The sequence below is a fragment of the Phyllobates terribilis genome, unplaced genomic scaffold (assembly GCF_046119375.1).
Source record: "Phyllobates terribilis strain yellow unplaced genomic scaffold, ASM4611937v1 Scaffold_4__5_contigs__length_816908805, whole genome shotgun sequence".
NCBI classification, from domain to species: Eukaryota; Metazoa; Chordata; class Amphibia; order Anura; family Dendrobatidae; genus Phyllobates; species Phyllobates terribilis.
This window is the reverse complement of record NW_027362764.1, coordinates 224751472-224778391: the sequence shown is the minus strand read 5'-3', so window position 1 is coordinate 224778391 and position 26920 is coordinate 224751472. Positions and strand designations below refer to the sequence as shown.

Below are 26920 nucleotides of genomic sequence, written 5' to 3'. Positions count from 1 at the left end.
GTGCTTAGACGGGGTTGATAAGGGTGTCCCCGGCAAACTGCCGGTCTGTGAGGAAGATGCAGGCGGACATGTTAGGTTGCCTTGATCCAAAGGTGGTGCTATCGATGTCGGACAGCGCTCAACACCAGCTGGTGTTACCACCTCCAAAGAAAATGATGACCTGCCAATCACGCTGGCTGTTGCGGGTAAAGAGGTGGCAGGTCTGCGCCCCAAAACAGGTGTGACTGCTGTCTCCCCAGTCACAGAGGATGAAGAGGCCGCGGATGCACAAGATATGGCAGACGGTGGTTGGCCCGGCCGGCTAGACCGCATTGTAGCACACTGAGCTTCCCACTGCAACTTATGCTTCATGTCCATGTGCCGGTTCATGCATGAAGTACTCAAACTATGTATTTTTTGGCCTCTACTTAGCTTTTGCTGACAAATGTTACAGATAACACGAGTTGGGTCATCTTTATCGATCTGAAAAAATGCCCAGGCTATGCAAGGCTTAGCACCCATGCGACCTGAAGAGCCACCACGACTTGTGGTGAGAGGCAGAGTTGTGTTTGAGGATGCAGTTGTTGACGTGCTTCCAGTACTACGTCTCTGTCCAGGAAGGCGCAACCTGACCTCGTCGTCACTAGCATCTTCCTCCACCTCCTCTGCTGACCTCATCTCTTGGCTGACTGTGGGTTGACAGTAAGTGGGATCTCCGACCTCATCATCATCACCCTGTGCGTTATCACACCCGTCGTCCTCAGAGCCAACCTGTTCCTGCCCTGACAAAAAACTAAAGTTGTCGCTCCAATCAGGTATTTGAGTCTTATCATCGTCTTCCTCATTGTCTCCACCAACAGGAGTTACAGTTTGGGAATGAGGGTCTACATTATGGTCAGAACCTTCTGCGTCTGGTCCTGGATCTGACTCATAAAGATTCTGGGCATCAGTGCAGATCATTTCCTCGTCTGGATTCACAGAAGCGCTGGAGTCGACCTCTGATTCCCAGGCTATAGTATGAGTAAACAGCTCTGCAGACTCAACCATCTGTTCTACCTCATACTCAGACGGGCAGCTGGAGATTTGGGAGCTGTGAGGAAGCAAGTGCGATTTGGGTGACACCTTTGAGGACTGGAGTATTTGTGATGTTGAAGTTGATGTGGAGGAGAGCCCACTTAAAGGAGCACTTGATATCCGTTGAAGCACCTGCTGTTTTTGTGCCTCATCTGGAATTTGTAGCGATTGGCGTGGCCGTAAGAAAGGGATCTTATCACATTGTCCGCTAAAAGAAGTAGACATTTTAGTTTGGCTGGAAGATGGTCTTTCTTCTGCACCTACCCCACGGACACAACCTTTTTTCCCCTTCCCAACACGCCTATTCCCCTTTCCACCAGCAGCAGGCCTTTTTCCACTCATTTTGGTGGTTAACTAATTCACAACTCTGGAGTTGTTTGCACAAAAAAACAATGGATGGTAACCGAGCAGAGCTGAGTGGCCAAACTGTGGTATTAGGCCAAAACTATTGGCTGGGTTAGATGCAGAAAAAAATTATTTTTAATTTGCAACCTGATGGAGGTCAGTATAGATGGACTAATAGACCAAGTCCCACACACCGCTAGAAGCCCAAATATTTTTTCAGAGCTAGATGCAGAAAATTTTTTTATTCAATTTGCAACCTGATGGAGGTCAGTATAGATGGACTAATAGACCAAGTCCCACACACTGCTAGAAGCCCAAATATTTTTTCAGAGCTAGATGCAGAAAAAAATTATTTTTAATTTGCAACCTGATGGAGGTCAGTATAGATGGACTAATAGACCAAGTCCCACACACTGCTAGAAGCCCAAATATTTTTCAAGAGCTAGATGCAGAAAAAAATTATTTTTAATTTGCAACCTGATGGAGGTCAGTATAGATGGACTAATAGAACAAGTCCCACACGCTGCTAGAAGCCCAAATACTTTTTCAGAGATAAATGAAGAAAAAAATTATTTTTAATTTGCAACCTGCTGGAGGTCAGTATAGAAGGACTAATAGAACAAGTCCCACACACTGCTAGAAGCCCAAATATTTTTTCAGAGATAAATGAAGAAAAAAATTATTTTTAATTTGCAACCTGCTGGAGGTCAGTATAGAAGGACTAATAGAACAAGTCCCACACACTGCTAGAAGCCCAAATATTTTTTCAGAGCTAAATGAAGAAAAAAATTATTTTTAATTTGCAACCTGATGGAGGTCAGTATAGATGGACTAATAGACCAAGTCCCACACACTGCTAGAAGCCCAAATATTTTTTCAGAGCTAGATGCAGAAAAAAATTATATTCAGTTTGCAACCTGATGGAGGTCAGTATAGATGGACTAATAGAATGATGCTATGCCCAAAAGATTTTACTTCACTAGGTGCAGTAAAAAAATTGGTATTCTATACGCAGGTGGTATATCTTGCAACACAGATAGGCTACTCCACTGACTAACACACTCTGCAATAGGCCAAAAAGGATTAGCTTTGCTAGATTCAGCCAAATGCTGTGAAAAAAATTTGCACAGCACTGGCACAGACCTGCCTGGCAAAAACTGATAGGAACTCATGTAACCTAGTCCTGAAAAGGACTCCAATTACAATTAGTCTTTACTCCCACAATCTATCTATTTAAGAGCACAGACCTGCCTGATAAAAGTCGTAGGAAATGCTGTAACCTAGTCCTTAAAAGGACTGCAATCACAACTATTCCCTACTCCCAAGCTATCTGTAGATTTGTGCGAAAATTGGCTTGAAATTAACAAGGTATAGCGCACACAGCAACAGCGGTGCCGTCTAACACTCAGCTGCAGCAGTGAGAAAATGGTGGCGACGGGGAAAATGGCTTGGTCTTATAGGGCAAGGACATGTGACATACACTGCCAATCACACATGCCCTTGCTTGTGTGAAAAAAAGCACTTCGCTCCGTGTGTGCGCTGCTGATAGGCTGACAGATTGCACCTCCCCACTGCAAATGCGGGAAAGAGAAAAAAAAATGGAGATCTTCATTGTTCCTGCAGAGATCCATCCCCTGCCCCTCCCCCCGCCCCGCTGTACACTCAAACTGCGTATTAACATTAATTTTCATCATTACTGAGAAAAAATCCAGTTATGATTTTGGTGCACGAACAGTTATCGAACATAACCTCGAACAGCCGAATTTTTCTCAAATTGTTCGTGTTCGCCGACCGGCTCGAACACCGCCCAAAACAGCTCGAATTTGAGATTGGCGAACAGTTCGAGTAGAACAACGCTCATCTCTACTTGATAGCTACACTGTATTCCACTGGGTCCATTATCAAACCTCACACCACTTCAGCACCTGTAAAATCAAGACCGTTATCAGTTCTGAGTTGCAAATTGGCACGTAACCTATAGAGACTTATGTCATTACACATGTGAAGTTTCAGCATCCTGTGATGAATAGAAGTGGGTCAGGGGAAATCTTTAATGAACGTCCCTTGTATATTCTGTGTTTTGCCTGTGTTGCTTACTGTACATGTCATTTATTGTTAAATTAAAGAATTTAAAAACAAAAATGGTGTGGGGTCCACCATAATTTTATTCACTAGCAGAGGTTAAGCAGACAGCTGGGGCAGATGTTTGTAGCCTGGGAAGGGGGTAATACCCATGGAGCTTCCCAGGCTACTAATGTCAGCCCCCACCTGTATACTTAGCCTTTACTGGCTATTAAAATTGGGGACCCCCCAAAAATTGGTCCCCCTATTTTAGCAGCCAGCAAAGGGTAGCCAGACAGCTGGGGGGTGATATTAATAGCCCAGGAAGGGTGCCATGAATATTGGCCCCCTCCCAGACTACAAACACCAGCCCTCAGCCGCCCCAGAAATGGCGCATCCATAAGATGTGCCAATTCTGGCACTTAGCCTCCACTCTGTCTATTGCCCTGTTGTGGTGGCACGTGTGGTTATAGGGCTGGGGTTGAGGTCAGCTCATAATGCCAGCTGACATAAAGCCCAGGTTAGTATTGGAGAGATGCCCCCATTACTAACCCCATAGTGAAAGTGAAATGTAAAAAAAACACCCACACCCAGAATAAAATATTTTATTTGAAATAACCACACAGACTCCTTAGTTCTAAATTAAACCATACTCACCATTACGCCCATTCCACTGAATCCATTGTCACCTGCAATAAAAATAAAATAATAAACCAACCTCATCCTCACCTCTCCGTCGTGAAGAACATAATCCATGTGTCCCGCAACAGCTCCAGCTCTGCTACATCTAGATGGCAGGCTGCATAGTAGCTTCATGTGACTATCCAGCCTGTCATCCTGCAGAGTCACTGAGGAGCGATGGCATCAAGTTGAGCGGAATTCATATCATATGAACTCAGTCCACCTCATTGACGTCAGCACGAGCGTGGGAAAATTCTCACCGTGCATGCGCTGACATCATTTGCCATCACCGCTAGCGTGAGAATTTTACCACTTGCACTGACGTCAATGAGGTGAACTGAGTTCATATGACATGAACTCTGCTTATCTTGATGCCGTCACTGCTAGTCACTGAGGTGTGCAAGCATGCGCTCCACAGTGCCTCTGCTGGATGGTAGGCTGCACAGTCACTGTACTAATTATATATGTCACTGACATGTTTCTATCTAAATAGTCTATGTGTGTATAGCTATTCTCTCTATTCTATATTGTCGAGTACCACTGTGTTTTTACTGTACGCAGCTGATGAATTGATGGGTTTTAAGGAGACGGGCGCGTGAAAATCGGAAGGCACTCGCATGGTCCGAGTGCTGTGCGATTTTTTTCACACACCCATTGACTTGCATTGGCATGCTGCGATTTTTTTCTCAGTCCGATTTCAGCTGACAAAAAAATCGCAGATGAGATGTGCCTCATAGAATAACTTTGGTCCAAGTGCAATCCGATTTTTTTATCAGATTGCACTCATCCGTTTTCCTCGCATATGGGTATGAGCCCAAAGAGAGAAAAAGACACATGCTATGTAAACAGGGATCACCATGAATTAATAAACATAATTTTTATTGGAACATACAGAAAAAAAGATTAAGAACAATTAAAAAGTCATACAATGACCGTCCTAACAGTCACATTGAAATTCGAAAAAATGTGCAAAAACATGTCACTTTTTATTCTAGACATTTCATTTATGCCTGAGGGCTCATTAGAAAAATAATCAGAATCCATGTTTTACATCAATTACTGCATCAATGCAGCGTGGCATGGAGGTGATCAGCCTGTGGCACTGCTGAGGTGTTATGGAAGCCCAGGTTGCTTTGATAGCAGCCTTCAGCTCGTCTGCATTGTTAGGTGTGGTGTCTCTCATCTTCCTCTTGACAATACCCCATAGATTCTCTATGGGGTTAAGGTCAGGCGAGTTTGTGGGCCAATCAAGCACAGTGATACTGTTGTTTTTAAACCAAGTATTGGTACATTTGGCAGTGTGGAAACTTCAATATTTTTTTTATTGTACAGTGATTCTCAGTCTTCAGCTGCCTCCTCGGATGAAGAATCATTGAATGAAGAAGAGATGGCAAAATTGATGGAACAAGTTGAGGAAAAGAAAAAGTTGATCGCTACCATTAGGAATAAACCATGGCGCATGAAGAAAAAACTTTCCATTTTAAGGTACTGTACTATAAAAATCACAAGCTCCATCACATTAATAGACAAAGAGGGACTTTCTCAATGACACTTAACAGCAGATAGTTGGCAATGCCTCACAGACTGTACATTAGGAACACTGGGCAAAGAGCCACATCAATCCACGGTGCTCAGCCACATATAGCTTTCTAAGACATCAGATGCAAGATGAATGCATAAGCAGAGAACTTTAAACTCTTTATTTCACTGTATTAACAATTACAGTGCAGATCACCCACCGGGTTATGGCTGTTTGGCGTAACTCAATACTTCCTCTGGCCATTTGGGCTGTGGTGGTGTGCTCATTAAAGTAAATCAGACCCCAGTTTTTTTTATCCACCTAATATGAGAGCAGCATAATGTAGAGACGGAGACCCCGATTCCAGTGATGTATAACTTACCGGTCTGCTTTCTGTAGTTTTGATAAATCACTGTTTTATCAGCAGCAGATTATCGCTAGAGGACTAGTAAACCCGCTGCCATATAGTCCTCCATATTAATGAGCTCTGTAATACCCCACTGATTAGCAGCTTTTTGCCTATGCCCAGTGTACACAGAAAGTTGCCAATCATTGTTGTGGGTGGGGTTATACAGAGCTCAGCATTCAGAGAACTGGTAGATCTGCAGCACAGAAAACAGTAAATTTATCAAAACTAAAGCTATTTAAAACAGCATTTTATTTTACTATAAAAAGTCGCCGAAGACATTCTTCTCATTTAATCCTAAAGCATCTCATCTATGGCATTGGTACATATAATCCAACCTGCATCTCATCTTAATAACAATCTCTGTCAATCACCTCCTACCTCCTGTAATATTGTCGCTTTGCATCGTTACATATTTGAGTGTTCACGGACTATAATAAAATAATTTTGCATCAAAAAATTTGCATCACCTTTACTTAAGAGTGTGCGTTGAATTGACTTTCTGCTGAATCACCCTCTGCCTGCAGTCTAGATACAGTGGTATGTAAAAGTTTGAGCACCCCTGGTCAAAATTACTGTTATTGTGAACAGTTAAGCAAGTTGAAGATGAAATGATCCGTAAAAGGCCTAAACTTAAAGATGACACATTTCCTTTGTATTTTAGGCAAAAAAAATATATTATATGTTTTACAATTTAAAAATTACAAAAAGGAGAATGGCCCAATGTAAAAGTTTTTGACCAAGGTTTCAGACCTTAATTAGCCTGTTAGGGTTATGGCTTGTTCACTATCATCGTTAGGGAAGGCCAGGTGATGCAAATTTCTCAGTTTTATAAAAACTCAGCCTCCTCTAACCTTGTGCCAAAAAAAAAGCAGCCATGGGTTCTTTTAAGAAGCAGCCTAGCACTCTGAAAATGAAAATGGTGGAGGCCCACAAAGCAGGAGAAGGCTATAAGAAGATAGTAAAGCGTTTTCAAGTTACCCTTTCTGTAGTTTGAAATGTAATTAAGAAATGGCAGTTAACAGGAACAGTGGAGGTCAAGATAAGGTCAGGAAAACCAAGCAAAATTTCAGTGAGAGATGCTCCTGGGATTGCTAGAGAAGCAAATCAGAATCCCCACTTGACTGCAAAAGACCTTCAGAAACATTTATGAGACTCTGGAGTTGTGGTACATAGTTGTACTGTTCAGAGACACCTGCACAAATATGGCCTTCATGGAAGAGTCATCAGAAGAAAACCTATCCTGCATCCTCACCATAAAATTCAGCATCAGAAGTATGCAAAAAAACATCTAAACAAGCCTGATGCATTTTGGAAACAAGTCCTGTGGACCAATGAGGTTAAAATTGAACTCTTTAGCCACAATGATCAAAGGTATGTGTGGAGAATAAAGGGCACAGAATTTCAGGAAAAGAACATCTCACCAACCATTACGCATGGGGGAGGATCAATCATGCTTTGGGATTGTGTTGCAGCCAATGGCACGGGGGATATTTCATGGGTAGAGGGTAGAATGGATTCAATGAAATTTCAACAAATTCTTGATGCAAACATAACATCATCTGTAAAAAAGCTGAAGCTGAAAAGAGGATGGCTTCTACAAATGGATAATGATCCTAAACACACGTCAAAATCCACAATAGACCACCAGCACAAGCTAAAGGTTTTACAATAGCCCTCACAGTCCCCTGATCTGAACATCATTGAAAATCTGTGGCTAGACCTCAAAATAGCAGCACATGTAAGACAACCCAGGAATCTCACAGAACTGGAAGACTTTTCCAAGGGGTAATTAATGAAAATCCCTCAAACAAGAATTGAAAGACTCTTGGATGGCTACAAAAAGTTCTTACAAGCTGTGATACTTGCAAAAGGGGTTGCTATTACGTACTAACCATGCAGGGTGCTCAAACTTTTGCGTAGGCCCATTGTCCTTTTTTTATTTTTTTAAATGTAAAACATAAAAAATATATATATTTTTTCTTAAATACGAAGAAAATGTGTTATCTTTAACTTTAGGCCTTTTACAGATCATTTCATCTTCAATTTGCTTAACTGTTCACAATAACAGTAATTTTGACCAGGGGTGCCCAAACTTTTACATACCACTGTACTTGACTGTATCTACCACTACAATGACCTCTATACAGAGTCTGATTCTTATTGACGATCCAGAAATGTATGATGTTTCCATCCTACAGTCGGACCTTCCTCAGATACAGATTGTCATGAGTCATACAAAGGAGCTGCAATGATAAGCACAGGTGAAATGTGAATGCAGTTAACAGTAGAAATGCGCTTTTCTGCTGGTGACTGCGGTTTAATTTCTCCTTTGTATATCTCATGACAATCTGTATCTGAGGAAGGTCCGAGTGTAGGATTGAAACACTATAAATTTCTGCATTGCCTATAATAAAGCTATAATCTGTCTATATGTTCTCTCTTGAGTGCCACGTACTTTTATACACTATCAATGTAGTGGAACACTTCTTGAGTATTACCTTCAGTGAACTCAGTAGGGCTGATACAAATAATCTATGCTGCTCCTTTCCCATAGATACATTGTAATGGTTGTCGCATTGTGTTGAAGTCACAAAGACTAAACAACAACAATAGAAGCCAAGAGGTTATATATATGATGACCGATCTGTGAAACTAGAGATGTGACATCCAATGATGTCCTCTTACTCCTATCTAGACACAGATCGCATTTACTGTTTTAATTAAAGGCACATAGGAAAGTAATACTGTGATCACAATTACATGGCGTTGTAGAATCTTGGAAAGCCTGCCATGTAAATGACAGAAAGAACAAAAGGCTTTATTTCAGCAGCTTTGACATACGAAAAAAAAGTGTGAATAGTGTGAATAGCCCGACAATGCATTCCACTGTGCAGTTGGTATCATTGGAAAACTATTTTAAAGTGTAAGTTGAAAATTCACTTCCATAATAAAATAAATTGTTTCAAAAGACATAATAACTACATTTTATTCTGGCTTTAATATTTTGTGCATTACATTTCCTTATACAGGATACCTTTAGTATGTAGCATATCTGTACAGCTGTAAGCATATCTTAATGATGTGATAAATGTAATAATCGGTAAGAAATCTAAATAACTAACAATACTTGTTCTCTGTTTGTGTCCACTTGTATTTTTGAATATTTTAAATATTTTTGTCTTCTTATGTTATTTTATGTCTACCAAACCAACAAATTCAACAGTTCTGTGTACTGTGAGAAAAACATACGTCTAAAAGTCTAAAGGGTCCAATACACATTAGATTAAAGTTGAGTGAACCTGCTGATCTAACATATGCCTCTGCCAAATTGGTTTGAATTCAAACCCCCTACTCAATTGTTTTCCTGGATATTATTCGTTGCCAGAGATGTCATTTGGGAATAGCTTTTTCATTTTCCAAAGTAAAAACAAAAGAACATCCCTGATTTGCCACGCTGTCACGCAGATAACACTGCGAGCAGATAATACTACGCTGTCACGTGGCGACGATTTTTTGGCATGAACAAGCTGGAACCCCGAACACAAACCCGAATTTGAAATGCCGAACAAATTCGCTCAACACTACTGAAAATGTGTCGGCATCCTAGACATTCACATAACCATGTTACCAAAAAGCGTTCCTAAATATGAGACAATATTACTGTAGAGGGACTAGATTTTAGTAATAAATCTACCAGCTGACATTATAAAGAATTTTTGAAGTAGTATCTTAAACTACAAGACAACTTTGCATACTTTGTGCAGACATCTTTAGATATTATTCTGATCATTGTTGGATGGGCTTATCTAGAGTAATAGCTAATTTAATCATTCCTTAAAGGGGTGATCTGGTCTTAAGCTACAAATCTGCAGTCAATCTATTCTGGTGTCTGTGCCAGAAGTGGCGGGCGTGTGACCACAAGTATGTGATTTGCATACACAGGACCACGTGCCAACTAGACGTGTATGGCTCGCTCAATTAAAGTGAATTGAGAGAGGCCGACTACGTTTAGTCAGAATGTGGCCCAAAGTCGCATACTTGCTGTCAGATGACCACCCGCTCCTGGCGCCAGCAGCAGAGAATCCTCATAGTGCGAGGACTGCAGACTTGAACTTGAAGGCCTGACATCCCCTTAACCTGAGAATAATATTCAGTTAGCAGTATTAGAAAGTAGTAAATTAATGACTATTACTAAAACATATAGTTTAATTGCATAGAAAATAATCATATAATTAATAAAGTCGAAATTATATTTATTACACACTCAATAAAACCAAGAGGACTTATTATAATCCCTTTTCTAATAGAGATGCTCAGAAATTTGTGGAGAAATTTGAAGGTGCTCTGGGAAAGGGAAAAGGAAAGAAATTTTATGCGTACAAAGTCATGATGCTCAAGGTATGTCTGACTCATTGACATTGCTCTGAAATCAATATGGTTCTGCAATGGGCATGTTAGTATGTATTGCTTAGTATTTTTTCTTAGTAGAATATAAAGGGGTTTATTCCCATCTGTTTACAGTGGCTTGTGAAAGTATTCACCCTCTTGGCATTTTTCATGTTTTTATACCTCACAACCTGGAAATTCAGGAATTTCACAGTTTTTTTTTTGAGGGTTTGCATCAGTTCATATAATAAGCATGCCTACAACTGTGAACATTTGGTTTTATCTTATTGTGAAGCAAAACAACAAGTGGGACAAAATAACTGAAAACTTCAGTATGCATAAGTATTCACCCCCCTAAAGTCAGTACATTGTAGAGCCTCCTTTTGCAGCAATTACAGTTGCAAGTTGCTTTGGAGAAGTCTCTATGAGCTTTCCACATCTTGCCATTGGGATCTTTGCCTATTCTTCAAGGAAAAACTGTTCCAAATCCTTTAACCCCTTTACAACGCAAGGTGGTTTGCACATTAATGACCAGGCCAATTTTTACAATTCTGACCACTGTCACTTTATGAGGTAATTACTCTGGAACACTTCAATGGATCCCCCTGATTCTGAGAATGTTTTTTCGTGACATATTGTACTTTATGATAGTGGTAAAATTTCTTCGATATCACTTGCGTTTATTTGTGAAAAAAAAGGAAATTTGGTAAAAATGTTGAAAATTTTACAATTTTCTAAATTTTAATTTTTATGCCTTTAAATCAGAGAGATATGTCACACAAAATAGTTAATAAATAACATTTCCCACATGTCTACTTTACATCAACACAATTTTGGAACCAAAATTTTTTTTTATTAGGGAGCTATAAGAGTTAAAAGTTGACCAGCGATTTCTCATTTTTCCAACAAAATTTACAAAACCATTTTTTCAAGGACCACATCACATTTGAAGTCACTTTGAGGGGTCTTCATGACAGAAAATACCCAAAAGTGACACCATTCTAAAAACTGCACCCCTCAAGGTGCTCAAAACCACATTCAAGAACTTTATTAACCCTTCAGGTGCTTCACAGGAATTTTTGGAATGTGGAAGAAAAAAATTAACATTTAACTTTTTTCACAAAAATTTTACTATAGACCCAATTTTTTTTATTTTCGCAGGGGTAACAGTAAAAAATGGACCCCAAAACTTGTTGTGCAATTTCCCCTGAACACGCAGATGCCCCATATGTGGGGGAAAACCACTGTTTGGGCACATGGCAGGGTTTGGAAGGGAAGGAGCGCCATTTGACTTTTTGATTGTAAAATTTGCTTGAATAATTAGCGGACGCCATGTTGCGTTTGGAGAGCCCTTGATGTGCCTAAACAGTGGAAACCCCCCACAAGTGACACCATTTTGGAAACTAGACCCCTCAGGGAACTTATCTAGATGTGTGGTGAGCACCTTGAACCCTCAGGTGCTTCACAGAAGTTTATAACATTGAGCCGTAAAAATAAAATTTTCACATTTTTCCCACAAAAATGTTTTTCAGCCCCCAATTTTGCATTTTCATAAGGGTAACAGGAGAAATTGCACCATGCAGTTTGTTGTGCAATTTCTCCTGAGTAAGCAGATACCCCATATGTGGGGGAAAATCACTGCTTGGGCATACGGTAGGGTTTGGAAGGGAAGGAGCACCATTTGACTTTTTGATTGTAAAATTTGCTTGAATAATTAGCCGATGTGCCCCTGATGTGCCTAAACAGTGGAAACCCCCCACAAGTGACACCATTTTGGAAACTAGACCCCTCAGGGAACTTATCTAGATGTGTGGTGAGCATCCTGATCCCCCAAGTGCTTTACAGAAGTGTATAACATGGAGCCGTGAAAAATCAAAAAATCAAACTTTTTCCACAAAAATTATGTTTTAGCCCCAATTTTTTTATTTTCACAAGGGTAAGAGGAGAAAATGGACCCAAAAAACTGTACGCCAATACCCCATATGTGGTGAAAATATAGTGTTTGGGCACACGGCAGAGTTCAGAAGGGAAGGAGCACTGTGTGACTTTTTGAACGCAAAATTGTCTGGAATCGAGAGCGGACGCCATGTCGCATTTGGAGAGCCCCTGATGTGCCTAAATAGAGGAAACCCCTCACAAGTGACCCCATTTTGGAAACTACACTCCTCAAGGATTTTATCAAGGGGTACAGTGAACATATTGAACCCAGAGTTACGACACAGAATTTGATAACATTAGGTCATCATATTGAATAAGTTGTCGTTAGTCTTGAGCGCAAGTGCTCGCTACTTGAGCTTGCATTGGGTACTCAGGTATGCACCATGTATCGCAGGTGTTCGAGCGACATGCTTGAGTCCCCGCCCGCATGTTTCACGGTTATTAGACACCCAAAAAAACCATGGGGGATCGCTTGTGCATGGCAGGCAATCCCCGCAAGGTTTTTTTGGCCGCAAAGCATATGGGGCGGAGACTCGAGCATGTCACTCGAGCACCCACAATACATGGTTCATACCTGAGTACCCGATGCAAACTCAAGTAGCGAGCACTTACGCTCAACACTAGTCGTCATATCGTCATCTTTTTTTTTAACTTTAGAAAAAAATCCCAACCCTAACTCTAGCCCAACCCTAACTCTAGCCCAACCCTAACCCTAGCCCAACCCTAACCCCAACCCCTACCCCAACCCTAGCCCAACCCTAGCACAACCCTAACTCTAACCCGACCCTAACCCCAACCCGAGCCCAACCCTAACCCCAACCCTAACTTTAACCCTAGCACAACCCAAGCCCAAACCTAGCCCAACCCTAACCCCAACCCTAGCCCAACCCTAACCCCAACCCTAACCCCAACCCTAACCATAGCACAACCCTAGCCCAACCCTAACCCTAGCCCAACCCTAGCTCAACCCTAAGCCCAATCGAAACCCTAGCACAACCCTAACCCGAGAGTTTATTTTTTACGCCGTTCCTAGTGCGATATAAGTGATTAGACAACTTTATTCTTCGGGTCGGTGCAATTACAGTGATATCAGAATCATATCGGGTTTTTATGATTGACAGCTGTCACACACTAAATGTTATGCTCTGCTACCAGAGCTAAGGAAAGAGAGGAGATCTGTCCCTACGATAGAACTCAGCTTGATCCCTACGATGTAACAGGGAACCTGATCCTGCGATCAGACCTGCTAAAGTCCTCAGCTAGTCTGTACAGAGACCTATAGATGTGGGGGGAGGAATCCCTACAAGTACTAGGGACTGGGAGCAAAATGGACACCTCCTAACAGAAATAGTAGCAGACAGACGAACAAACAAACAATATAGAACACAGAGGTCCGAAGACCAAGCAAACTAACAGAGTTAGATACAGAGCACTGGCTAGCTAAAGAGTAGATATACAATGAAGTCCAGCAAAGCCAGAAGGGCGGAGCAAGACTAAATAGGCCAACAAGGTCATGTGACCAGCAATAGAAAAAACCTAAGAGCAAGGTTCTAACAGTACCCCCCCTTCTAAAAGGATCCTCCGGATCCCCTAGGACCAGGCTTATCAGGAAATCTCCTGTGAAACGCTCTGATAAGTCTGGACACAGAAACATCCTCCGACCTCACCCATGAGTTATCCTCGGGTCCGAAACCTTTCCAGGCCACGAGATACTGCAAACTACCTCTATACCGTCTATAATTAAGGATGCGAGAAATTTCATATTCCCCGTCCTCCACCACCGGAGGAACAGAGGCAGAGGCGTCACAATCCGACACAACAGCTTTTTTCAACAGAGAGACATGAAACACTGGATTAATTCTCCAGGAGGTAGGAACCTCCAACTTAACAGCAGATTGGTTGACAACCTGAAGCACCTTAAAGGGCCCTACAAACTTGGGACCCAATTTCTTAGAAGGAATCCTCAACCGCAGATTCCTAGAGGACAACAAAACCATGTCACCAACGGCGAACAAAACCTCCTGTCGTTTCCTATCAAAGTAGTCTTTAGATTTTCTGTTATTCTCCTGAAGATTACCACGTACATCCGTCCAAACTCTCTCCAAATCGCCGGAAAAATTCTCCTCCTCAGGCACGGCAGATACCAACTTGGAGAACGACCCAAATGACGGATGTCTCCCAGAACAACAAAAAAAAGGCGAACAACCAGCAGAAGAAGATGTATGATTGTTCAGAGCAAATTCAGCAAGTGGCAGAAACTCAGACCACCCCTCTTGATTGTCTGCCACAAAACAACGCAAGAACTGCTCAACATCCTGGTTTTTCCTTTCTGTCTGGCCATTAGATTCAGGATGATATCCGGATGAGAACGACAAATGAACTCCCAACCTGTCACAAAAGGCGCGCCAAAAACGAGCCACGAACTGAGGTCCCCTATCAGAAACAATGTCAGTAGGAACGCCATGAAGTCTGACAATTTCCTTGACAAAGGCCTTAGCGAGAGTCTTAGCGCAGGGCAGTTTGACGAAGGGAACCAAGTGACACATCTTGCTAAAACGGTCCACGACCACCCAGATGACAGTAAAACCCTCAGAGGGGGGAAGGTCAGTTATAAAGTCCATAGCCAAATGTGTCCAAGGAGCACTGGGAACCTCCAGAGGGCAAAGTAACCCCGCAGCAGGAGTATGTGAGGACTTAGATCTAGCACATATAGTACATTGACACACCCACTTAATGACTTCCTTCTGCCATCCAGGCCACCAAAAACTGCGACCCACCAGTCTCTTGGTCTCAGAGATTCCGGGATGACCTGCCAACCGAGATTCGTGACACTCAACAAACAAATCTCTCCTAAAGGTCCCAGGCACAAACAACCTCCCATGGGGAGTGTTAGATGGGGCATTCTCCTGTGCTTTAAGAATCTCATCTTCCAAAACGGAGTCCAAAGCAGCTATCACAACACCTTCTTGTAAAATGTTCTCTTCTTTCTCAGCACCGACTATGGGAGAAAAACTGCGAGACAAGGCATCCGCCTTAACATTCTTAGTACCTGGGATGTAAGTAACGGAAAAATTAAACCGCGAGAAAAACAGTGCCCACCTAGCCTGACGGGCATTCAGGCGCTTGGCAGCATCAAGATATATCAGATTTTTATGATCCGTAAAAACCTGAACGGGAAATTCAGCACCTTCCAAGAGGTGGCGCCAGTGTTCAAATGCGAGTTTAATAGCCAATAATTCCCGATTACCAATATCGTAATTCAGTTCAGTCTCCGAAAATTTTTTTGAAAAAAAGGCACAGGGATGTACTCCATCCCCGTTATCCTGAGACAATACTGCGCCAACCCCCACAGAGGAAGCATCAACCTCAACCAAAAACGGCTTAGTCACATCAGGCTGCATAAGGATGGGAGCAGAGGTGAACCTCTCCTTGAGATACACAAAAGCTTCAATGGCCTCAGAAGTCCACTGAACCGCATCATCACCTTTCCTGGTGAGATCGGTCAGAGGTTTGACAATAATAGAAAAATTTTTAATGAATTTTCTATAATAATTGGCGAAACCCAAAAACCTCTGTATCGATTTCAAACCAATAGGCCTAGGCCATTCCTGCACAGCTTGAACTTTAACCGGGTCCATCTCAAAACCTTCACTGGAGATAATGTAGCCCAAAAAACTAATTCTCTGTACAGCGAACTCACATTTCTCCAGCTTAGCAAAAAGCGAATTGTCAATTAATAACTGTAATACTTAACGTACGCTCCGCCAATGAGACTCCAGATCCGGCGAATAAATCAAAATGTCATCCAAATACACAACCACATTTTTGCCGATCAAAGGTCTAAGGATGTCATTAATAAGATTCTGAAAAAATGCAGGAGCATTAGTAAGACCAAAAGGCATAACCAAATTCTCAAAATGACCCACAGGAGTGTTAAAAGCAGTCTTCCATTCGTCACCCTCCTTCATGCGCAACAGATTGTATGCCCCCCGAAGGTCAGTTTTAGAGAACCACTTGGACCCCACTAACTGGTTAAACAGATCAGGAATCAATGGCAGTGGGTAAGGATTGCGTACAGTAATTTTGTTAATCTCACGAAAATCCAGACAAGGACGTAAACCGCCGTCCTTTTTTTTTACAAAAAAAAATCCAACCGCCACAGGAGACTTAGAGGGCCTAATGTGACCGGCGGCCAAACTTGTCTGTATGTATTCCTCCAAAGCCTTTCTCTCAGGAATAGTAAGGTTAAATAAACGACTTTTAGGAAGAGTCGCTCCAGGGACAAATTCAATAGTACAATCATAGTCTCTATGGGGAGGCAAAACCTGCGATTCCTCCTCAGAAAAAACTCTCCAAAAATTCTGAATAGGAACAGGCAATTCCCCCCTATCCACAGCTGCAATACGCCCGTTACAACACTTGTCATAACATTTATGGCTCCAGGATTTAATTTCATTGGTAGACCAATCCAGTACAGGATTGTGCAATTTTAACCAGGGCAATCCCAACACCACCGGAGAAGGCATGTTATTCAAAACTACCAAATCCAATTTCTCATGGTGAACACCATTAATAGTGAGGGGAAACTCACAGACCCTGAGAGTAACATTCTTCAAAGGGGAGCCATCCACAGAAACCACAGCAATGGGGGATGACAAAGGTTCGGGTTTTAAATTGAGTTTTTCCAAGAATCCCCCATCAATTACATTCAGAGTAGACCCACAATCGACAAACACCCGAAATTCCATTAATTTTTCCTGAGCAATAGTGGAAGCAGCTAAAAATACACCCTTGGAATTTAAACAGGCAATACGGGCATGACTGACCATTTTTTTTTCTTTCTTCATACGAAGCACACAGCTTTTAATGAAATGACCAGAATTTCCGCAATAGAAACACAAACCTTCAGAAAATCTGCGGTCCTTTTCTTGAGAGCGAGGTGCCATCGCTCCAATCTCCATCGGCTCTCCACTGTCAGTACACAAATTCTCATGACCAGAAACTGACATAGCAGAGGATTTGCTCTCATTAACCCTTGCACGCAGTCTCCTATCCACCCGTATAGCTAATTGCATAGCCTGTTGCAAATCTTCAGGTGTGGGATAAGCAATTAGCAGGTCTTTAACCCTTTCACTAAGCCCAGCAAGAAACAGACTCTTCAGAGCAGAATCGTTCCACCCTATTTGAGTAGACCACCGACGGAAATGAGTACAATATTTTTCCACATTACCTGATCCCTGTCTCAAACGTCTCAACTCAGTCTCAGCAGATGAGACACGGTCAGGATCATCATATAATAGCCCCAAAGCAGAAAAAAAACTATCCACTGATCTAAAGCATGTATCACTAGGTTGCAAAGAAAAGGCCCACTCCTGAGGCTCTTTGCGCAAAAGTGACATTATGAACCCTACGCGCTGGGATTCATCCCCAGAGGACCTGGGTCTCAAACGAAAATACAATAAGCAAGCATTTTTAAATGAAAAAAATTCTTGGTGTTCACCAAAAAATAAATCAGGCAAACGTACCTTAGGCTCCAAGAAATGTGCTCCAGGACAGTTACTCACGTGCTGACGGAGCTCGGCCACCTCCAGAGAGAGTCCCTGCAGGCGTTGAGCCAAATCCTGAACCGACACCATGATGGAACAGAAAAATCTTTCCTTAGAGAATTTGCAGGCTGGACTTACTGTTATGTTCTGCTACCAGAGCTAAGGAAAGAGAGGAGATCTGTCCCTACGATAGAACTCAGCTTGATCCCTACGATGTAACAGGGAACCTGATCCTGCGATCAGACCTGCTAAAGTCCTCAGCTAGTCTGTACGGAGACCTATAGATGTGGGGGGAGGAATCCCTACAAGTACTAGGGACTGGGAGCAAAATGGACACCTCCTAACAGAAATAGTAGCAGACAGACGAACAAACAAACAATATAGAACACAGCGGTCCGAAGACCAAGCAAACTAACAGAGTTAGATACTGAGCACTGGCTAGCTAAAGAGTAGAAATACAAAGAAGTCCAGCAAAGACAGAAGGGCGGAGCAAGACTAAATAGGCCAACAAGGTCATGTGACCAGCAATAGAAAAAACCTAAGAGCAAGGTTCTAACACTAAAAGACGCATTTTTTTGTAAAATCTAGTTTTTGCATTGCCATATTTTGAGAGCTATAATTTTTACATATTTTGGTCAACAGAGTCATGTGACGGCTTGTTTCTTGTGGGAAGAGTTGACGTTTTTATTGTTGCCATTTTCAGGCACGTGACTTTTTTTTTATCGCTTTCTATTCCGATTTTTGGGAGGCAGAATAAACAAAAACGAACAATTCAGGAATTGTTTTTTTTTTTAAAAAAAAATTTATGCTGTTCCACGTGTGGTAACATTGATATGGTAGCTTTATTCTTTGGGTCAGTACGTTTACAGCGGTACCACATTTATATAGTTTTTTTATGTTTTGGCGCTTTTACACAATAAAAGCTATTTTATAGAAAAAAAATTTTTTTTGCATCGCTTTATTCTGAGAGCTATAACTTTTTTACTTTTCCGCTAATGGAACTGTATGGTGGCTTGTTTTTTGCGGGACAAGATGACATTTTCAGCGGTACCATTTTTATTTATATTCGTCTTTTTGCTCGCGTGTTATTCCATTTTTTGTTTGGCGGTATGATGATAAAGCATTGTTTTTTTGCTTCGTTTTTTATTTTTATTTTTTACCGTGTTCACTGAAGGGGCTAACTAGTGGGACAGTTTTATAGGTCAGGTCGTTCCGGACGCGGCGATACCAAATATGTGTACTTTTATTGTTTTATTTTTTTTTTCATAATAATATTTATTGATATTTACATTATATTTTTATTTTTGGTGGATTATTTTTTTTATTTATTTTTTTATATTTTTACAATTTTTTTTTATTTATTTTTTCATTTTCTGACACTTTTTTTTACTTTTATTCTATGTCCCACTATGGGACTTTCACTTTTTTTATTCTGATCGCCTGTATAGAATAGGGATGGAGCACCATCCCTGTGCTATACAGGCTGTCAGCGCTGCAGATGCAGAAGATACTTTGGTCATGCACTGCGCATGACCAAAATATCTTCCTGCTGTCTGGTGACCCGGATGTTGTCATGACAACATCGTGTCATCATGGCAACATCCGGGAAGCCACGGCAGACATTGCTGGACGCTGGCAGGAGAGGTGGGTATCCCGATCACCTCCCCTTGACCCCACAATGCTGCAATCGACTTCGATCGCAGCATTGCGGGAGTTAATGTGCTGGGAGCGGTGCAGGACAGCTCCCTGCAGTTAGCACCGGGTGTCAGCTGTGACAATCAGCTGACACCCGGCGGTGATCGCGCCCGCACAGCCTGTGTGCGGGCTCGATCGCAAAGACGTACTAATACGTATCAGGCTCTTAAAGCCCTGGGCGCAGATACATATTAGTACATCTTGGGCTTTAAAGGGATTAAGTTAGATGGTTTCCTCTGGTGAACAGCAATCTTCAAGAATGACCACAGATTCTCAGTTGGATTAAGGTCTTGTCTTTGACTGGGCCATTCCAAAACATTTACACGTTTCCCCTTAAAGCACTCAAGTGTTGCTTTAGCAGTATGCTTTGGGTCATTGTCTTGTTGGAATGTGAACCTCCGTCCCAGTCTCAAATCATTGGTTGGAATGTGAACCTCCATCCCAGTCTCAAATCATTGACAGACTAAAATAGGTTTTGCTCAAGAATATTCTTGCATTTTGCACCATCCACCTTCCCCTTGACTTGGACCACTTTCCCTGTCCCTGCTGCCGAAAAAAATCCCCACAGCATGATGATGCCACCACCACGTTTTACTGTGGAGATGATGTTCTTGGGATGATGAGCTGTGTTGCTTTGGCGCCAGACATAGCATTTGCCTTGGTGGCTAAAAAGTGCAATTTTGGTCTCATCTGACCACAGCACCTTCCTCCATACATTTGAGGAGTCTCCCACTTGTCTTTTGGCAAACTCAAAATGAGCCTTACAATTTTTGTGTAAGTAAAGGCTTTTTTCTGCCCACTCTTCTATAAAGGCCACTTCTATGGAGTGTATGGCTTATTGTGGTCGTATGGACAGATATTCCAGTCTCTGCTTGGGAACTCTGCAGCTCCTTCAGGGTTACCTTTGGTCTCTGTGCTGCCTCTCTGATAAATGACCTCCTTGTCCGGGCTGAGAGTTTTAGTGGGCGTCCCTCTCTTCGCAGGTTTGTTGTGGTACCATGTTCATTCCATTTGATATAATGCATTTGATGGTGCTCCGGGGATCATTAGAGATTGGGATATTTTTTTATAACCCAACCCTGACTTGTTCTTCTCAACAACTTTGTCCCCGACTTGTTTGGAGATCTCCTTGGTCTTCATGGTGTTGTTTGGTTAGTGGTGCCTCTTGCTTAATGGTCTTGCAGCCTCTGTGGCCTTTCAGAAAAGGTGTGTATATACTGACAGACCAGGTGACACTTAGTTTGCTCACAGGTGAACTTACTTTCACTAAGCATGTTACTTATGAAGGTAATTGCTTGCACCAGAAATCTTTAGGGGCTTCATAGCAAAAGGGGTGAATACATATGCACATGCTAGTTTTTAGTTATTTGATCCCATAAATGTAATCAATGTTTATATTTTTCTCACTTCACTTCACCAACTTAGATTATTTAGTGCTGATGCATCACACACAAATTGAATTACAAAAATATTTACACACAGGTTGTAATGTAACAAAATAGGTAAAAAGCCATAGGTGGGCGAGGGGGTTAATACTTTCGCAAGCCACTGTAAATGGGTACTGTTGGATAGTGCTTATAACTTCAAGAAATTTACCAATTTACTCCTCAATAAAATTTACAGCTGACAATAGGATATTATCATTTTTTTTACAGCTCATTGCCTTGGATACAGAGCACTGCTGCAGCTGGCATTGCAAAACATGAACCATGCTAGCAAGCACTATTTTATTGAGCTTGTAAGCACTGTTGTGAAACTGGCCTGAATCGATGGCTTGCACTGTTACCTCCGAATTCTGGTCATCTTCACCACAGTGTTTATAAGCTAGATAACAGCGATGGTCGGTCCCCTAGGCAACAAGTTGTAAACAAAAGAGAAATATTATTCTCAAGAACGGCTGCAAATTTAAATAAGCAGTAAATTGAAAAAGTGTTTGTTTTTCCAAACACTATCTGACAATATCCATTTTTAAAGATGGGAATAACACTTTACAGGGAATCTGTCAGATCAACCCTCTTAAGCCAGCTATATGGTCATGTAGGTCATAAAAGCCTAAATATAATAATAACTTGATATCTGCGATCCGATGTCTTATTTCTGAGAATTCCACGTTTTTCTTATATGTGAATGAGCTATTCAGGACTATGGGCCGGACACTGATCTGCATGAGAATCTGCCTCCAGAGCTTAGTATAAATGAAAGGTGGCATTACCAGTGTGACATGTAAATAACACAGAACAGTAGAACTGAACTTTGTTTTCTAAGAACACAGCTCTGCTGTATTGCAGCCCTGTCTGCCTGTGAGCTGGAAGCTGAGAGGAACCTGCAGATGTGTCAGGTATAATCACACCCAGCTCTGCAGTGAGATCAGGAGAGCAGAGAGCGGCCATTACACATCACACTGGTAACGCCCCCTTTTATTTAAATTAAGCTCTGGAGGCGGAGTTATCTTCCAGACAACATCCTCCACATAGCCTGGAAGAGGTCATTTATGTATAAGAAAAAGGATTTCTCTGGAATAAGACATAAGATCACAGATATCAAGGTATCATTTTATTTAGCTTCTATGACCCACATGCCAATATAGATGGCTTAGGAGGGCTAATCCTACTGACAGATTCCCTTTAAGTAACTTCTAAGTGTATTTGAATGTATCACTGATATTGATATTTTAAAGTCAACCACAAATCATAAGGAAAGTGACACATAACAAATATAAAAACTTATAATAAAGTAACCCAGGACAGTTTGATGCCAGGTATAGAAATTTATCACAAAATGTATCCATTTTTATTAGAAATAATATGTGAAATAAACTAATGCTTACGATAACAGGAGTCAGCAGGGTGTGCCACATCCATATAAAACCATGAGGTCACAGACCATGGACTTTTCCCGACATCATAGGTTCTAATTTTCCTTATAATTTATAACAGTGGGTTTTCCATTACTTTGTATCCACACCTAATTTGTTACTGAAGTGCTGTTTGATTAGGAAGCATAGCTTTCATATCAATTACTGTTGAATGAATTGCAGCTTCTTCAGGTCTGCATCATCTTTAGAAGGGTATGAATAAGACTGCCCACTTGAGGGTGTCCACTCACATATTGCTAGCTCACAATGGTGAGAGCCACTATATCCATCCATAATAAGAAAAAATGCCCCATTTGTCAGCCTCAATGCTAAATCACCCACACATTCCATCAGCACAGTCTACCTTTCCTCTCTTTTAAAGTTTAAAAAAGAAAGGTTTATACAAAAAGTGGCTTATCATATTTTTAGTGGAAGTTTCTGCCCATGTTTGTAGGTGTGGGCATAAAAGAAAAAAATACTTGGCTTGCGGTGCCATTTTAACTTCAACTCTGTTTTCTCATCATTTCCCATATGATCCCTATAGACTAAATGTGGTGAGGGTCAATATTGACATGATATACAAGGAAAGTATAGTAGAACAGGCTGAATGTACTGTCATTTTTGCAAGTTACGCCTAACCAGTACAGCGCTAGATTTATTGACCTTTATTCTTAGTCTTACTCATTGATTAACCTACTGTAGCACTAAGAGAAGAAAAAAGTGCTGATCCCCGTAAAGTTTATATTGATGTATTATAAATCGCTTGAAGGTCATTATAGCAAGTTATAAGAAAGCATTGAACTGTAGGCTTTTCCTAGTGTAAGGGGTTTGGTCTGGATTGTTATGTTCCTACCCCTGAAGACACAAATTGCGTCTTGTGTATTATGTCCTGCGTCTTTTGTATATATATTATGTCATGTGATGTTTGCCTATGTAATGTGTAGTAATGTATAATGTAGGATGTGATAACGTAAGATAAGTAATGTTGGTAGTGTACAGTATAGGATAGCATAGGGTAAAGCCCCCGTCACACTAAGCGAGATCGCTAGCGAGATCGCTGCTGAGTCACAAGTTTTGTGACGCAACAGCGACCTCAGTAGCTGTTATGATCTGCTACAGAGACTAAGGAAAGACAGGAGATCTGTCCCTACAATAGAACTAAACTAGATCCCTACGATGTAAAGGGGAACCTAATCCTGCGATCAGACCCGCTAAAGTCCTCGGCTAGTCTGTACGAAGATCTATAGATGTGAGGGAGGAATCCCTACAAGAACTAGGGACTGGGAAAAGTTGGACACCTCCTAGCAGAAATCGTAGCAGTCAAAGACAAACACACAACAAAAAGTAAAGAGGTCAGAAGACCTAGCAAAACTAACAGAGAACGGCAAAAGAGCACCAAGCTAGCTCAACAGTAGTAAATACAAATGAAGTCCAGCAATGCCAGGAGGGCGGAGCCGGATTAAATAGGCAAAACTGGTCATGTGACCAGCAAACTAAAAAAAACCTAACAGGAGAGTTGTAACAGTACCCCCTCTTCTAAGAGGATCCTCCGGATCCCCTAGGCCCAGGCTTACCAGGAAACCTCCTGTGAAATGCTCGGACAAGTCTGGAAGCAGAAACATCATCCGCCCTCACCCATGAGTTATCCTCAGGTCCGAAACCCTTCCAAGCAACGAGATACTGCAAACTCCCTCTATACCGTCTAGAATTTAGGATGCGGGAAATTTCATATTCCCCGTCCTCCACCACCGGAGGAACAGTGGCAGAGGCGTCACCATCCGACACATCAGCTTTTTTCAACAGAGAAACATGAAACACCGGATTAATCCTCCAGGACGTAGGAACCTCCAGCCTAACAGCAGATTGGTTAACTATCTGAAACACCTTAAAGGGCCCTACGAACTTGGGACCCAATTTTTTAGAAGGAATCCTCAATCGCAGATTCTTAGAGGACAACCAAACCATGTCACCAACAGCAAACAAAACCTCTTGCCGTTTCCTATCAAAGTACCTCTTAGATTTTTTGTTAGCCTCCTGAAGATTACCACGCACATCCGTCCAAACTCTCTCCAAATCACCGGAAAAACTCTCCTCCTCAGGCACAGCCGAAACCAATTTGGAGAATGACCCAAAAGACGGATGTCTCCCAGAACAACAAAAAAAAGGCAAACACCCAGCAGAAGAGGATGTATGGTTGTTAAGAGCAAATTCAGCAAGACCACCCCTCTTGATTGTCTGCCACAAAACAACGCAAGAACTGCTCAACATCCTGGTTCTTCCTTTCTGTCTGGCCATTAGACTCAGGATGATATCCGGATGAAAACGACAAATGGACTCCCAACCTGTCACAAAAGGCACGCCAAAAACGAGCCACGAACTGAGGTCCCCTATCAGAAACAATGTCAGTAGGAACACCATGTAGTCTGACAATCTCCTTGACAAAGGCCTTAGCGAGTGTCTTAGCGCAAGGCAGTTTGATAAAGGGAACCAAGTGACACATCTTGCTAAAACGGTCCACGACCACCCAGATGACCGTGAAACCTTCAGAGGGAGGAAGGTCAGTAATAAAGTCCATAGCCAGATGTGTCCAAGGTGCACTAGGAACCTCCAGAGGGCAAAGCAACCCCGCAGCAGGAGCATGCGAAGACTTGGATCTAGCACACACAGTACATTGGCGCACCCACTTAATGACTTCCTTCTGCCATCCAGGCCACCAAAAACTGCGACCCACAAGTCTCTTGGTCTCAGAAATTCCTGGATGACCTGCCAACCGAGACTCATGACACTCAACAAACAAATCTCTCCTAAAGGTCCTAGGCACAAACAACCTCCCATGGGGAGTGTTAGATGGGGCATTCTCCTGTGCTTTAAGAATCTCATCCTCCAAAACGGAGTCCAAAGCAGCAATCACAACACCTTCTTGTAAAATGGTCTCCTCCTCCTCCTCAACACCGACCATGGGAGAAAAGCTGCGAGACAAAACATCCGCTTTAACATTCTTGGTACCCGGGATGTAAGTAACGGAAAAATTAATCCGCGAGAAAAAAAGTGCTCACCTAGCCTGACGGGCATTCAAGCGCTTGGCAGCATCAAGATAGATCAGATTTTTATGATCAGTGAAAACCTGAATGGGAAAATCAGCACCTTCCAAGAGGTGACGCCAGTGTTCAAATGCGAGTTTAATCGCCAGCAATTCCCGATTACCAATATCGTAATTAAGTTCAGTCTCGGAAAATTTTTTTGAAAAAAAGGCACAGGGATGTACTCCATCCTTGTTTTCCTGAGACAACACCGCACCAACCCCCACCGAAGAAGCATCAACCTCAACCAAAAACGGCTTAGTCACATCAGGCTGCATAAGGATGGGAGCAGAGGTGAACCTCTCCTTTAAAAACACAAAAGCTTCAATGGCCTCAGAAGTCCACTGAACCGCATTAGCACCTTTCTTGGTGAGATCGGTCAGCGGTTTGACAATAATAGAAAATTTTTTTATGAATTTTCTGTAATAATTGGCGAAACCCAAAAACCTCTGTATCGATTTCAAACCAATAGGACTAGGCCATTCCTGTACAGCCTGAATCTTCACCGGGTCCATCTCAAAACCTTCACTGGAGATAATGTAGCCCAAAAAACTAATTCTCTGTACAGCGAACTCACATTTCTCCAGCTTAGCGAAAAGCGAATTGTCCATTAATAACTGTAATACCTCACGTACGCTCCGCCAATGAGACTCCAGATCAGGCGAATAAATCAAAATGTCATCCAAATACACAACCACATTTTTGCCGATTAAAGGTCTAAGGATATCATTAATAAGATTCTGAAAAAATGCTGGAGCATTGGTGAGACCAAAAGGCATAACCAGATTCTCAAAATGACCCACAGGAGTGTTAAAAGCAGTCTTCCATTCATCACCCTCCTTCATGCGCAACAAATTGTATGCCCCCCGGAGATCAATTTTAGAGAACCACTTGGCCCCCACTAACTGGTTAAATAAATCAGGAATCAATGGCAGTGGGTAAGGATTGCGTACAGTAATTTTATTAATCTCACGAAAGTCCAGACAAGGACGTAAACCGCCATCTTTTTTTTTTACAAAAAAAAATCCAACAGTCACAGGAGACTTGGAAGGCCTAATGTGACCAGCGGCCAAGCTTGTCTGTATGTATTCCTCCAAAACCTTTCTCTCAGGAATGGTAAGATTAAATAAACGACTCTTAGGAAGAGTCGCTCCAGGGACAAATTCAATGGTACAATCATAGTCTCTATGGGGAGGCAAAACCTGCGACTCCTCCTCAGAAAAAACTCTCCAAAAATCCTGAATAGGTACAGGCAATTCCCCTCTATCCACAGCAGCAATGCGCCCGTTACAACACTTGTCATAACACTTAGGGCTCCAGGACTTAATTTCATTGGTAGACCAATCCAGTACA

At 41.9% G+C, this 26920-nt stretch overlaps 1 protein-coding gene across 1 annotated transcript in view; it reads left to right on the top strand.

Moving 5' to 3' along the window:
• Positions 1-245: 245 nt before the first annotated feature.
• The window catches only part of LOC141264640 (transmembrane channel-like protein 2), a gene marked incomplete at its 5' end in the record, with an annotated part of 316798 nt that continues 290123 nt past the window's right edge, over positions 246-26920 (top strand). Inside the window, 3 exons of the mRNA XM_073676913.1 lie at positions 246-263; positions 5471-5625; positions 10376-10466. Coding sequence (XP_073533014.1) covers positions 246-263; positions 5471-5625; positions 10376-10466 — 264 coding nt within the window. The remainder of the gene's footprint in view (positions 264-5470; positions 5626-10375; positions 10467-26920) is intronic.